This window comes from Epinephelus moara, chromosome 15 (genome assembly GCF_006386435.1).
Source record: "Epinephelus moara isolate mb chromosome 15, YSFRI_EMoa_1.0, whole genome shotgun sequence".
Classification (NCBI taxonomy): Eukaryota; Metazoa; Chordata; class Actinopteri; order Perciformes; family Serranidae; genus Epinephelus; species Epinephelus moara.
In genome coordinates, this window is record NC_065520.1 from 12,938,672 (window position 1) to 12,953,913 (window position 15,242).

The 15,242-nt window shown below is 42.8% G+C and overlaps 1 protein-coding gene across 3 annotated transcripts in view; it reads left to right on the forward strand.

The window, feature by feature from the left end:
- LOC126402013 (interleukin-1 receptor accessory protein-like 1) overlaps positions 1 to 15,242 on the forward strand; it is a 387,060-nt gene that overhangs the window by 198,713 nt on the left and 173,105 nt on the right. For all 3 annotated transcript variants that reach the window (XM_050063650.1, XM_050063648.1, XM_050063651.1), the window contains one exon: positions 14,162 to 14,348. In XM_050063650.1, the coding sequence (XP_049919607.1) occupies positions 14,162 to 14,348 (187 nt within the window). The remainder of the gene's footprint in view (positions 1 to 14,161; positions 14,349 to 15,242) is intronic.

Consider the following 15,242-nt stretch of genomic DNA (forward strand, 5'->3'; position numbering starts at 1 on the left):
TATTACACAGTGTTAAATGATACAGTCTGTTATCTCCCTATTACTCTAATTTTTCCTGCTTATCGCTCAAACAAATGATTAATTTCTAAATTAATATCGGTACTCATTTAAGATACCTTCATCAGTTACCGGAGGCCACTGTCTAACATCATCAATCCAGCTATTCATGATGCTGTCATTGTAGAGAGTCAGTTCACAATGACAGCATAATGAATTGATGACTGACACATGTCACCGCAGCAATGGCACCGCCGCAAGATGGCAGCATACACAAATCGCTCGCTGAATTCATCTATATAAAGCCTATTTTGCTATAAATTTATTAATCAGAGCTCTCTCATCAGCATCTGCGGGGGACAGCATGTGGAAACAGCTACTTGCGGCTGGCATCTCTATCTCTGTCTCCCTCTAAGCGAAAGTCGAAAGTTCTATTTACAACCACGGAAAGCAAACAGGAACCAAACTAAGAGACGATCTGTCTGTCTGTCTGTCTGTCTGTCTGTCTGTCGTTCTGTCTATTGATCTCCTCCGCTTCCTTTCAGTACTGTGGACCCACACACACACACACCTACACACACCGCCGACACACAACAAACTGCACTGGATGGAACACATCCTGTCAAAAAACAAGCCGAGTCTTGTGCCAAGGCAAGAAGACATTCTGTAACTGGGTGTTTCGGCTCTTTTGTCTGGTGTGTAAAAATTGGACACTAATGTCACAAATGATAATAGGGATCTATGTGCCAAAAAAAAATTAGATTCAACTAAATTCTTAGTTGGGGATACCCTTAATATGCAGTGAGCTTTGTTTGTTTGCCAACGTTCTCCCTTTGCAACAGTTTTACTAAAAAACGGGAAGTTACCGAGGCACGAAGCCGTTGAAATGGCATTTCCTTGAGACTTTAGCTGCTTGGTGCCAGATGAAAAATCAGGGGATCACCAAAGTCATTAGGATAAATTGCATAAGAGCCATGAATGTCTGCACCAAATTTCGTTCTGATCCATCAAGTAGATGTGGAGATATTTTAATGGATAATTGAACATATTAGTTAGACATTAAAGGGGAATTCAAGGGATCAACACAGATCAGTGAAATATAAGAATCTGCTTTCTGGGGATTGAATAAAACTCCATGGAAATCCATCCAATATTTTTTGAGAGATTCAGTCTGGACCAAAGTGGTTAACCAGCTATCCCTAGAGCCTGACTGCTAACGTGGAATAATATCATCATGATGTGTTCTGTGTGTCTGGCAGCAGCGGTTTTATTGGAGAAGAAATGTACAGATAACATGATGGCCGTGATGGCTGAACAGAAGCTACATCAACTTAATCAACAGATAATCCAAGAAAGCAGCGCAACACAGATACACCACAGCAATGACTGATGGGAGTAAAGAGCATCCTCCACAAACGACTTTAAGAGCTTATGAGTTTGGCGCCAGATCTCCAGCAGCAGTTATTCACAGTGCCCAGGTGGAGTTTTCCTTAATTGTGTGATATGGATTTGCGAAGCTGCTTCATTCACCAGCCAGGGGTTATTGATGATGGTCCCCTATATTCACTATTCTTTACACCTGTATAGAGAGAGCGCTCTGTCGACACAGTGTTTGGACAGCCTTTTAGTTGGCTCTATGTGGGTTAGTAGAGGCGGTTTTCCAACAGCCATTGTCTGATGATGTATGGGCTGCTGTTTGGGCTCAGTCCACCTTTCACACTGTGCTTTATTCAGCCTTGTGATGTGGTGCTGTGAACTTAGCCAGATATTCACTGTGGACGTCTGATGTTACAATGGCAGTGTCAAAGAAGAGTGTGCACATGGAGCCATTTTGGAGCTCGGTGCTGGATAATACTGTTATGTAATTTTTTTAAATTTTTTTTTTGTTACAACTTTTAAATCAATAGTTTACTTTTTGCTGATCCCTATTCAAAGTCTGTCATTACAGCAAACATTGTGGTGTTAGAAATATTATAGCAAAGGGTCAGAGGCTTGAAAACAGAGTGCAGAGGAATAGTTTCTATTTATGCATCATAATATAACAGCTTTTATTTGCCCTGATGCATCCAACCTCATTCATTCCATCCTCCAATCCTTGCAATCCTGTGACAGTGTATTTATCCGCCAAGGTCTTGGGGTCGACCTGTATTTTCTTATTTTCTTCTTACTTTTCTGTGTTCAGGACATTCCTGGCCACAATGCGCAAGTGTGGTCAGGACTTAGAAAGGTAGGGACCAGGTGTCAGCACACATCCAAGAGGCAGCTGCAGACACAGAGCAGAAAAAACGCAAATATAGCCACGTGAAACGCCAAGGGGACAAAACGTGTTCCAAAACGAGAGTGAATCTCTTACCTTGGATATTTCAGCTTTTAAATTAACCTCAATCTGCACTCCTTAGTGTGCTGTGGAGGAGCGATTCAGTCCCCTGGCATTGACCAGCATTTAACATAATATGGAAACCCAGATGCACTTATTGGCTTATACTGTCAATGTGAGAAAGACACAGCATTGATTTATTCAAAGCAGTCGATCAATATTAGTATTTCTGAGCAACTTTTATTGGAAACCTTATTAAATTCTGGATTTATTTTCATGCAGGAAAACTCTTAGTAGTCAGTCATGTGTTTGGATACACACAGTATTTTAAATAATCTTAGTTAAAACCAAAATCTGAAGAACAAGTTAATGTTCTTGTCTATATCCCAATCACAAATATGATTTATTTTACATATTAAATGCTGCTATAGGCTGCCATGCCTGTGTGCTTTCGATAGCCGTGGCTGGAAGCATTATGTTTTCGGTACGTTTCCATACTTCCATCCCTCCAATTCTTGCGAACGCAAACGCCTTGAGGGAATTTCTTGAGCTGTGGCACAGACATTCACTTGGACTCAACAATGAACTGATTAGATTTTGGTGATCAAAGGTCAAGGTCACTGTGACCTTGCATCCGTTTCATTCTCATGAACAGGATATCTCAGAGAATTTTTAAAAATTTCACACTAATGTTCACTTGGAGTCAGCAATGAACTGAATAGTGGTCAAAGGTCAAGGTCACTGTGACCTTACAAAACATTCATATGCCAAGGTCAACTTTTCTGGCCAGTACTCATTGATTGTATACATCGTCTGTGCTGCCAGGGGAAGATGTGTGTGTGAAGCATCCATGTTTTTAAAGACACGGATGCTAAGAGTTGGTGCAACTTGACTGGTGCGCAGAGGCATACAACCGACAGTAATTCTAGTTTAACAGCGAAACTAAAAAGGTGCACATGCTTGAGTACCACAACAAATACCCTTTATTCCATATGTTGCGTTTGGGTTTTCACTGACTGTGTAAAAGGGTGTATGATATTTTCATGGGCCAAATCACAAACAAAGTATTTCAGTATGCCGAATGGATGACTTTGCAGCTAAAGTAGCCAAAATTTCTGATGTCTAACCAGCCATACATATGCTCCTTTTGATGTACATTGGGTACTCTTTGTAGATATTGGATTATAAATTTATTTCACCATGTGCCTGCATTACAGTCTCAGCCAATTTCACTGTATGCCCTTCACGCTCCTCCTGATTGGACATTTGTCCCATGCTCGATTCCATTTGATTAAGCTGAGCCCAAATGGCTCCTGGCTACAGGGAGCAAAGGGAGAGAAGGTCGGCCGTGGAGATTTTATTCTGGGAGACCTCTTGACTCAAATCAGTTGTCACAATCTGCATGACTACCCAGGACAATTGAGCAGAAGGTCATGTGTTTTATTTATTTATTTCCAGGATTATCCGTTAATCTTAGACACACATGCAATATACTGACGATTTTTATTCATTTCAGGTCAATATTTTTAACATACTGTAGATTGCAAAATAAAAGCTAGGTTAAATTTTTCCTCGTCCCCAGCTGAGGGATTTTATCCAGTCACAGTCAGCGTTGTCTCCCCACATCGCCAGCCTCTTGGCTCTCCTGGTCCACACTGAGCCGAGCAAGTCATCAAACAAGATGCCAAACCATCGCTATCTGATAGCAGGGACACTGACCTTCTCTTCCTCATATCTGATGGTGGTTTTTATCTGCCAGACAAATGTCAGAAATACCATTCCCCAAGCACAATCACTTTGGCACCACAGCCAACTTTTCCTCCGCACCTCCCCGCCTCCCTGCCTCCACTCCCTTCCCCCTGGACTGTGAGCGGCGGAGCTACAAGCGAGACATCTGCAATACCGCAGCTATCAGTCAAACCTCGGTATAGGATAGAACTCACAGCATGCCTGAATCCTAAGGGTGAGAGTATGATAGGAATAGGATGTGGGACAGAAACTTTAGTAGAATTTCATCTAACAGAAAGAGCTCATTTAAATTAAACTGATACTGTATATTGTAAAGCATTTGACAAGGTATTATCACTATTGAACTGGCTTTTTTGAGGAAAGGCAGATGTATTCATTTGTCAGGTCGCACAAGAATGTAGCTGCACAAGAATTAGTGATAAACGACTTATTTCTTGTTTTATCTCCTTAAAAGAATACTCCGACGATTTGGGAGTTATGCCCTTTCTCTGTCATTTTCATATTGAGACAACATGATCGATATCTTTTTTGTGTCCGTCCAGTGGCTGGGTCTCAGCGGTTAGCATTGCGCTTGTAGGGGGTCAGTACCCTACTCGGTAAAAGTGAACAAATAAACGTTACAGAAACCCTGAAGCTGGTATTTCTGCATGTGCCTTCAAAACAAGCATCAATCATGTCTCAATATGAAAATGACAGAGAAAGGACATAACTCCCAAATTGTCGGAGTATTCCTTTAAACTTATTTCAGTATGTAGTGCATCTTTTTAGTAGTTTTTGTGACTGTGCAGACTGTAGGCATAGCAAGCACGCCACATGGGCATGCTTCAGTCTCTTTCTCCAAACTACAGTCCAGTCCAAAACATTGCTGTCAAGACAGCTGCAGATGCCTCACCACGGAGAGGTTAGTTTTAAGTTGAACATTCAACAAACATTCACTCCAGTCCCAGCAGTATCTTCTTAGGTTCACTTCCAAACGTTGGCGGTAGGAGGAAAGAATGCTCACCTTCCAGCCCTCACGTTTACTGTCATGGGCTGAAGCAGACTCTCACTTGTACTCTGAATAGAACCATATGAGTGCAGCTGTCCGTTGACGTTCAATGCAAAAGTATGTCCGAGCCTTAAAGAGCGACAAGGTCCATGTAGAGAGTAAGCACCCAGGAACATTGCCAGGCTTTAAAGCCCATCTGGCATAGTGGCCAAACTATGGAATTACACTTTCCAGGTTCATCATGTGATGCCATTGGGCCTAAAAAGTCTTGTTCCCATTGATGTCCACTGTGAAAGAGATGTCTGTAGATCAGTGGATATGTGTTTTTGAGCATAGCAAACCCCATTTGATTGATTCAGTTCGATAACATGTCGAAAGTCTAGAGGAAAAAAAAAAACCCATCCCAACTCAAGTAGGCAGCGAGCTAAATTGGAAGTTATTGGAAGTTCACCATATCAACTTAAAAGGTGACGATATGACATTGTTGTATTCAGGACTTGTTTCTGCTGCCCCAAAGTGGCCCAAAAAAATCAGCAACAGAACAACGTAGACCAATGTGGAACAGCTGTGATTGATATACATTTTTTCAACAATATGGCCCACAGTGCAACAGCCCATTCCAGCATCAGCACTGCTAGTAAGAGACGGTGTGTATTTGATATGCATAGCAGTATGGCTGCTCATACATTACACCCAGAGGGCCTGGGGACCAATGAATAAGGTCATGACGGAGTTAGGAGAGAATACAATGGAGACAAATTGTTTATGCTTGTTATGAAATCAGGTTGGTAGCATAACGATGAGTGGAGGATGTCGTGGAATGGAAAATGAGCTCCCTGAAGGCATCAACTAGGAATTGACTGAGTAATGTGTTTGCGCACAAGAAGTGCTACTGTCAGTTTGAGACACACAACTCAAGGGGAGGCTTGGAGGAATGCTCAGGCTTCTCGGAAAATAAGTTCTTCGGGTAATGTAGGATTTTGGGATGAGATGCCAATTGCCATTGCTTTGTGTATATTCTGAACAGTAGATTAAAGAGAGGACATTGTGAGATCCTTCAAAGGGTTCCAGAAAGTCTTCATTGTTCTTGACTGTAAATCATTTCAATTACAATACAGAATAATACAATAATTTATTTGTGTGCCTCTCTACATTAGCGCCAGCTGTAATTTGTTTCTCTCGTGTATTACCATTACATTAAGTCGCACAGCTAAGCATCCATTTTTCTGAAAATTAAAACCCGCAGATCTTTGGAAAACCCAGTCTTTTTCTCACCATCTGGCTGAAAATATATTGTGCTTGCTGCAATGAAAACTATTTGATACTCTGCTTCCCAAATTGTGACTTAATGTCTTAATCCAAAAAAGGATGTAAGGATGTAAGTGACACATGTCCTTGCTCAATTTGTACAGTGTGAACCAAGTTTTACTATCAGTTATATATTTTTCTAAACTGATGTTACCTTCCATTATTCTCATCAAACACAATGTTTTGTTTCCCCTGTGTCTCACAAAAGTCTTTGAATATCCTGGAAAACAGTTGGAGGTGATGTTAAAGGAACTTTCGGATGCTTCAAAGATTGCCGGGTGTTTATTTCTCAGGAAAACAGATGCGTAGCCCTGTGACTTGAATGTAATGGTAAAACAAAAGCACAAGCTACATCTGCACTATAGTGTTAAAAACAAAATAAGGGAATAAAAACATGTTGCTATGTCGAGGTCTATAGGGTCCAATAGATGTCCACTTCTGACATGAAACATTTTAGAACTGTGGGTTTTGTTGTAGCGTGGTAAATAGGACCCAATCACAGGACACTGACACAGAGGATGGTGAGATTAACAAGTCTACTGCAAAGTTACTTTAGAAGGATACTGGTTGGAGACGGGTGACGACTGGAGGTAGTCAAGGAAAATGAAGCTTGGGGCATGAGCATAGCAACCACAGTAGTTGAAACAACAATCTGCCCACGAGTGAGAGAAGAGCCAGGGTTGATTGATAGTTGACTTTATACTGTAAATAAAGTTGTACTGAAGAGGATGAGACACTACTTCTTTGTATTTATAAGGATTACATATTGGACAATGCAGAGATACGGCTTGTCTATCTTTATTTTGTGTTTGTACGTTGGCGCTCGTATGTGTGGATACAAGTTTGCAGACAGGTGCAAGCATGTGTTTTTCCCAGCGTGGCAGAACTAAATTATCCACAGAGGTGTGTGTTCCTCCCTGAGAAATTGTGTACTACAAGACAAGAGAGAAAAGGGCGGCAGGGCGGGTGGAAGCAGGGACAGAGACAAACCACAAGCAGAGAGAGGGAGAGAGAGAGAGAGAGAGAGAGAGAGAGAGAGAGAGAGGTGGATGGATTATAATTGAGGCAGGAGTTGGTTGTTCCAGCATGGCAGACAAGTGCCACACTCTTAGACAGAGGCTAAGTAGGAGCAAGTTGGCCCGCAGTCAGATTTTGGGAGCCGGGGTGCTTAATCATCCCGGGCTCGGTGCTAGAGTTGACAGGTGAGTTATGAGCGGGCGCTACAGGTAGGAGCCCCAGTCTTCCCACTGCTCACTATGACCTTCGCTCTGGCCATAAATAATGCAAGGACCATAAAATACTGATTTAGGATAACTGGGCCGTCCTTATCTCGGTCTAGGTTAATCTTGGCTTGGTGTGGACAGGGAAGGTAGCACGTAGTAGTCGTAAGACTACTGGGTGGTGACGTACGGCACATATGCTATATATGAAATGAAGGTTATGATATTTTAACCCTAGTTCTATTAACAAAGGTTACAATTATAACCCCAGTTTCTTATAGCACAGACAGAGCCCTCCGCTTGACTTTCTGGGTAATACTATCGTCCAATCAAGAGCATGCATTGGCCCACTAAAAAAAGCATAAACATAGCCGTCTAGTTAGGATGTGTGTACCTGCATATGTGCAGACCCCACATTGTATAAAGCAGCACACACCGCTGTCTGCTGTCGCAAAGGCTCCACCCTCTACTGGTATCAATAGGCCCGTTTCCACTGAAGAAGTTCCTGGTTCTATTTGGGGGGCAGGAACTACTACAGGAACGTCCTCTCACTCGGCCCTCTCAACCGCCGTGTCTCCACTGAGAGAGTAGGAGGAAGGTTCCTGTAAAGTTACCGGGCTCTGTATGTGACGTAATTGTTGCGCGACCATTTTGACCGGGGTGACGTAGGGGCGTAGGGACGCCGTTAGCGGTGTCTGTAATAACTCCGGTCACGGTCCGTGAAAAAAATATTTTTTCCAGCGGATGTCTTAGTTACAACTTGATTGAGCTAACTGGAGTAGTGGGAGGCTTTTAACAGATGACGTCCTGATGTTAGCTTTGCTGCTGCTGTTAGCTGTCCCTGTCAGCTGATGCTTTCTAGACATCGTGATTTCCCAAAACTGAATAAATACCACACATAGCAACACAAAACTGCTTTGCTAGCTCAATCATGTTGTAACTAAGATATCCACTGGAAAAAATATTTTTTTCACGGACCGTTCATTGAGTTATTACAGACACCGCTAACAGCTAACGGTTAGCCCAGCTAATCTACGATAACCATGTTGTTATTTACAAAACGTCACTATCCCGCTACGTTTTGGCAGGGAGGCAGGGACTTGTTTAGCCCCTGTAAAAGTTCCGGAACTCTGTTCTTTGGGGGTGGTTCCTGCGGTGGAGACATGCACCAACGGCCCTGGCCCCATAAAATTACCCCGAAGTTCCTGCGGTGGAAGCAGGCCTAATGGGTATAGTTGGTGGAGGCCAGTGAATGAATGCCCTGCTGTGACATAATATTGACCCAGCTTTACTGATCATGACCAGCTAAAGCTTACTTGCCACAGCCCACATACTTTCTCATAACTTAGACCACCACTCCAAATCGGTTGGGAGCCCCAGTAAACCCAGGTAGTATGCAACAAGACTAGACCCCTTGCAAACTGCATTTCGCGGGTCATCAAGGAGCACAGGATCATGTAGGTATATCATGCACATAGGGGAGTCGGGTGCAACATAGCTGACAACCACCCAACTCTTTTCCCTGGTACTGTTAAGGAGTCTAACATAACCAAGGGATAGGGCATAGACCACAACACTGCTGAACATATGTCCTCAGCACTCAAACCACCCAAGAAGGCCATCAACACTGCATATGTAGTGTGTGAAGACCACAGAAGGGGGTTCTCCCTGCTTGCCTCTATGCTTGGGAGATGCATCCACAAAGCCATCTGCCAAGGCGTTTTTGGATAGAACCTTACCAGCCATGCCATCCCAGAAGCACACAAACAGCTGTTCACTGTGTCTAATGGTGGTCCTCACACATTCAGGTTGGCACATCCTGATTGTGGGGCTATGCTTATGCATATTTCAATGGGCGAATGTGTGCTTGCAGTCCAGTAGAGGGTGGGATTCCAATCTCAGTGTCTAGCTCAGTATCAACACAACTTTTCCTACCTCTCAGACTGTTCTTAGTCTTTTGCCAGTTTGAAACAGGGCCTGTTTTGGTCTCAGCTTCTGTTTGATGTTGACCAGACCTTTTCCTGCCTGTCGTAAGCCATTGCTACATCCGTCTGCTACATCTGTCTCCAAACTGACGCTGCACATCCAATCATGCCAAGCTGCATTAAATGCAGCGTGGGCGTTCTCTCAGGAAAGATTTCGGTTGTTTTTACGTCTGGCCTTCACATCCTGACGTCGGCACAGTTGACATTAGGATCCAATCTCAGGTAAATGGTGACGCAAGTGGCAGCAAGATGCATCAGTGATGTCCCTCATATGCTTGTTGATGTGATTCTCTTTAGCTTTTGCTACACACTGGTACAAAATCATTCTTCCCTCTAGAGAAACAAGACAAGCTGTAGAAAACATAAGGAATATCTAACAGTTAGATGGATCCGGTCACTTATATGGGGTAAGAAATTAAAGGAAAGAATGGAGAAAAAGATCTGAGAAACATACATTCAAACGCCATTCTCTACCAGAATCATCAAACACTAAAAAAGGGAATATTTTTTGAGAGAATGGTGTTTTCTATTTGTTTTCCATCTGTACATGTGCTTGACTACACCATGTACCGACAGCAGTGTCAAAGGTTGTATTGAAAATAGGAATCTAAGTGCCGTAAGATTCTGTTTCTACCCAGACCACTTAACTTGCACTCCACTCAATACAATATTCAGCCATCATATACAGAAGTCAGTTCAGCCTCCTTTCTTTCATTGTGACTTAATTTACCTAGCCTTGAAAATTTAGCTTTCAGTTAGATGCTGAACTACAAAGCTGTTGCAGACAAACACAAATATATATGCATCCAGTTTGCGCCAAAGAGACACAATAATAATTCGGCAGAGGTTAGCAGTATCTCTACTGAGCCTGATGCCCGACGTTTTTAAAAAGCTGCAGTGACGGAGGATGTGCCTGGTTGGGTAGAGAAACCATTTAAGCCGATGGTACATTTGGGATGCCACCGTATTTATGACGGTTTTTCTGTTGGTTTTAAGCAATTGCTTGCCTCTTGTAGACATCGCATTTAGTTTATATTTTACTTCCCAATGGTTGGTTGGAGACAGTGAGAGTCAAAGCCACTCAGAACTTCATTTTTGTGGGTCCATGTCATTGGTTCGACAGCCCATTGGTTCGACATCCCATTAGTCCGACTGTCCGCGGTGCTGAACGGCTCGCGGCGGGCGTATGGTGCGCCACGACCGGCTTGAGGCGGAGCAGGCTCACGGCTTATGTGTTTGTCACTTTCTTTTTCATTTTAACCCACACCATGATCTTTTCCTGACCCTAACCAAGTGGTTTTTGTGCCTAAACCTAACCAGACCTTAACCACAGGGCATCATGATGATTTCGGAATGGACTTCGGAACAATGAGTTTAATATGGTCGGAACAATGGGATGTCGAACCAATGGGATGTCGAACCAATGGGCTGTCGAACCAATGGGCAGTTCCCTATTTTGTAACCTCTCATCTATTGATCTGATCTGACCAGCTCTGATCGGATCAACTGATCGATCATCTACCCCTTTACTCAGAACTTAAGAGTTCTTCCTGTACTATGTTCACGGACTCACAAAAACCTCTGAATTTGGAGAGGCGACACAGACTGATACACAAGGACACACAGGCAAGATAAGGGAAAAGATGAAAAGTCTTTCTTTCTACTGAACTACACCTGCTAATTGTATCACCGTGCAGAAGGAAGCCTGTATCTCCTCATGGATAAGAGATTAATGCTCATGACAGTGTGAGATGTAAACATTACCACATGAGGATGGTGGGTGTAGTTTGGTAGAACAACAATAGTACTGTATATACTAAAGTAGTAGTAGAGATCACTTGGCAACTCACACCAAAACACTCTTGACTGATAAGTAACACGACAGGTAAGAAGAAAAATATGTATTTTTGATTTTGGGTGGTTTATTTCACTGCTCTCGAATGACCTTATACCGAGGTAACCTTTCACGCTTTGCCCTGAGACAGTTCTCCGAGATCATTATTGTTAGTTGAAAGTAAGGCCTAATGAGTAATCAGCAATTATTTCATCATCCGATCTTGTATTAGAGATGAGTTATTTTAATTAAGAGATTCATTAAGTGAGTTCATTAATTTCCCCACAGGTGCCATGGATTCTCCGGAGACTTTCAAATCAATTCCGCTGCCTATTATTTAATATCGAAGCGAACAGTTGCTGAGTTAAAGGGCAGGTTCCATCTGGTTTCATCCTCTGGTGAGGTAGACTCATTGAATTGACAGTCAATAGAATAAAATATAAATATACTGGATGGTTTTGAGTAGGAGAAATCTAACCTTGGAAATGGCTTCATACATAAATCTTTAAATCAACGTGTGAATGTAACCACTGCCTAATCCCACCAGTATCTTGCAGCAAGAAGAGACTGCAGTGTTTTTCCACAGTATACCAATCATAATCCTTTCAGCAGGCTGCTTAACTCCTAACTGACCATTGCACATAATTTCACTGCATTTGTCGCATATTGCAGCTCGAGTCCTCTGCCTGCCCTCCAGCTGTATACAGTAGCTGTCAGCCTGACACTTCTCTGGGTTGATGTATGCAGGATGCTATCTATCATTGCCACGACATTGCATAGCCCCTTCAGTTTGACACATTTGACAGACACAGTCGCCCATTAATGCCATGGTATCATCTGGGTTGTTATCACTGTATCTGCAGTATGCAGAGGGTTCCACGAGCGTTGAAGGCTGAGTGCGTAGCATGCAGTTAAGTCTCTGGAGTGTGTAGCAGTAGGATCATTTTCCTGCTTAGTTCTTTGGATAGGCTTCATGAATATTATACCTGCTGAGTGAATAGTCAAGAGATCACCTGGCTCTTGAGGCTCAAAAGGCACCGTGATGGATGTGAAATGTTGGAAAGACATCGTAGGACAAAGTGTTGGCCCACACCATCGATCACTCATGCGGAGCAGATGACACAATTCTCTCTCTCTCTTCCAGCGGGCGAGTTTATCAGCGCTGCCCAGAATATTTAACAGGGAAGAGAGCGCACCCGTGGGATCTCATTTGCACAGGTGTCCATCTGGTAGAAGTTGTCTAGGATAATCTCCACATCATGTCACATTTGCATCCGGGCTTCCCGAAAATGGCACACTCACTGCAAGCGGAGCGCACAGCACTGGCCAGTTCGAAGGGCGAGGGATTGTTTGCCGGCACTGTAGCTAAGACCAGTGTGTGTTGTACTAATCCACGAGGCAGCTAATGCTGCACAATTATGTAAGGATTTAACATGTTTGTAATTGTTTGTTGGTTCAGCTCAATTTGTGTAACCAGCTTTAGTTGGAAAATTAGCAATGAGATTTTCCTAAACACTGCCAATTTGTTTGGTCTTTTAACCAGGAGGGATTTGCTGCAGTCAGGCTGGAGTACTTGTCAATCGTGACAGTCTTATTAGCCACTTTGAGCAAAGAAAAGGTGCTCTTATTGAATTCATTGATCATCAAGGACCTTTGCTTCTGTTCCCCTCCTTCAAATAGCACAACTTTCACAGTGAATCAATGTGTCCATTGATTCCCGTGTTCTGTTAAGAATTACTCAAGCAGCAGATCCAATCTCAAAATTGCTGTCCCATTAATGACCCAAACAGGATAGCTGTAAATGCTTAGCAGCTGTATCTTTGCCTCTCATGTGGCTGTGAAGCATCGCTCTCCTGGGCAGGAGGAGATCTGATCGGTATCCCTACGAGGTTCTGTGTGTACACATGAGAACACTCAGCCCAGATTGGTTTAGTATTTAAAGACAAGCGCTCCCACTTGAGGGGCAACACAAATCACCGAAGGTACACTGCAATGCCAAGCAGTAAAATGAAATGTTTATTCCACCGTGGATGAATACTCACCAGTATCTGTGAGCCCAGGCAAGCATGTAGTCTTCAAACATTACAAGTAATCTCGCATTTTACGCCCTCTCTCCCTTGCGTTATAAATTTTCTTCTTTATGTATATGACCTGAGCAGTTACAGTACATCAGTTGTAGCAAGTAATTTTCTGCTAGCTCGCACTGTATCTGCTTAACACGTGAAAACAAAAGGCTCAATCAATCTTCAAGTGCTGTTGACATTCAAAGCTGTCGCTCCATATTACCACCCGTGTCCCTGCCCTGACACACACACACACACACACACACACACACACACACACACACTGGCAGAGTTCCATTAATAGTTTAGGGAGGTAGGCTCATCATGCATTACTCATATTCATACTTGAATGGATGAGAAAACATTTTAAGAATCTGTAATTGTCCAGATTAAGGGTCATATTGGTGATGATGATTCAACATCCAGCATTAAAGGAGTTTTCACTTTAAAAAACAAAGGCAAATTGTGATTAATTGCGTACCACAGGAAGGTTTCTTTCCCTCTCCCTCTGCTTCATTTAGTGATTCACATGGAATCTAATGAATGAGCCTTGTGGAGATTGTGATAGTGCAGACTCTGAGTTTATGTGAAGCCAGAGATGGACTGCTGGCAGCTTTTGTTTGCTGCATCTGGCAGGACTTCAATATGAGACAAATTCATTTCTCTCCCCGCCTGATTCATTAACTTTGTATTTTTGCAGGAACTCCACATACTGCATGAAGGTGTCCATGTCTCTCACAGTGGCGGAGAATGACACAGACCTCTGCTACAACTCCAAAATGAGGTTTTTTGAGAAAGCAGAACTAAGCAAAAGCAAAGACATCACCTGCCCGGGCATTGAGGATTATCTACAGCCTGGAGTGGAGCCTGAGATTGTGTGGTACAAGGTAAAATGCACCCTTTTTATTTGCTGTTTGCACGGATAATCCCCACTGATTTCATTTCCTTTTAAATGCAGAGCTGCAAGATGTCGTCTAAACAAAGGGTTGTGTTCATCACCTGAAACCCATCATGCACATTATTAGAAATTGAGCCTTTCATTTCAGATTTAAAAGCTACTTCACAGGAAGTTCTTTTATTTGTCTGAAGAATAACCTAGTTCAGGTCAGCTATATCCAGATCTAATTAGCTTCAAATACCATCTCTGACATCCATCTCTGACTTTCAAAACTAAAAGACAAAAATAAGTCTATTCAGAGTATACATACACATCTTGTTCTCTCTGATTTGAATGTTCTTTTCCGCAAGGTGAGTTATGACGCCCACAGTGTTACTGACCCAGTCAGACCTCCCTTGTCCAGCAGGCCACTTTGACAGAGCTGTTAGGCGAAGCTTGAGGGCCTATTCATCAAACGTTAAAGTGTGCTGGATGAGGTGGCCACAAGGCTTCTCCAGTTACCCACTGAATCAAATTAAAATAGCAGATAATGACTGTGGGCTCCACACCCTCCAGTTATTGGCTCTTGCTTTGTCAGTGGGGGCTGATTGAATTGTGGGAGGCCTGTCTTGGACCACAGTTTGAAACGAAACCCACAGTGCCCCAGTTTCCTTTGCCTGAGGCGTTTTGTGGCCCAAAATCTGTCTTGACTCACGTAATACAGAATACTGTAATGGGCAACAGTGGTGTCCATTAGCAACATGATCAGAGGAGTCGGAAACTGTTATTTTAGAAAGTTATTTAGCAGCAGTAACTTTCTGTTTACTTACTGTAGTTGATTGCTTATGATTGAGTTGCACTAAAGATGTTTCCTAGCAACTGTTTTAATCATTAGTTAAAGGAA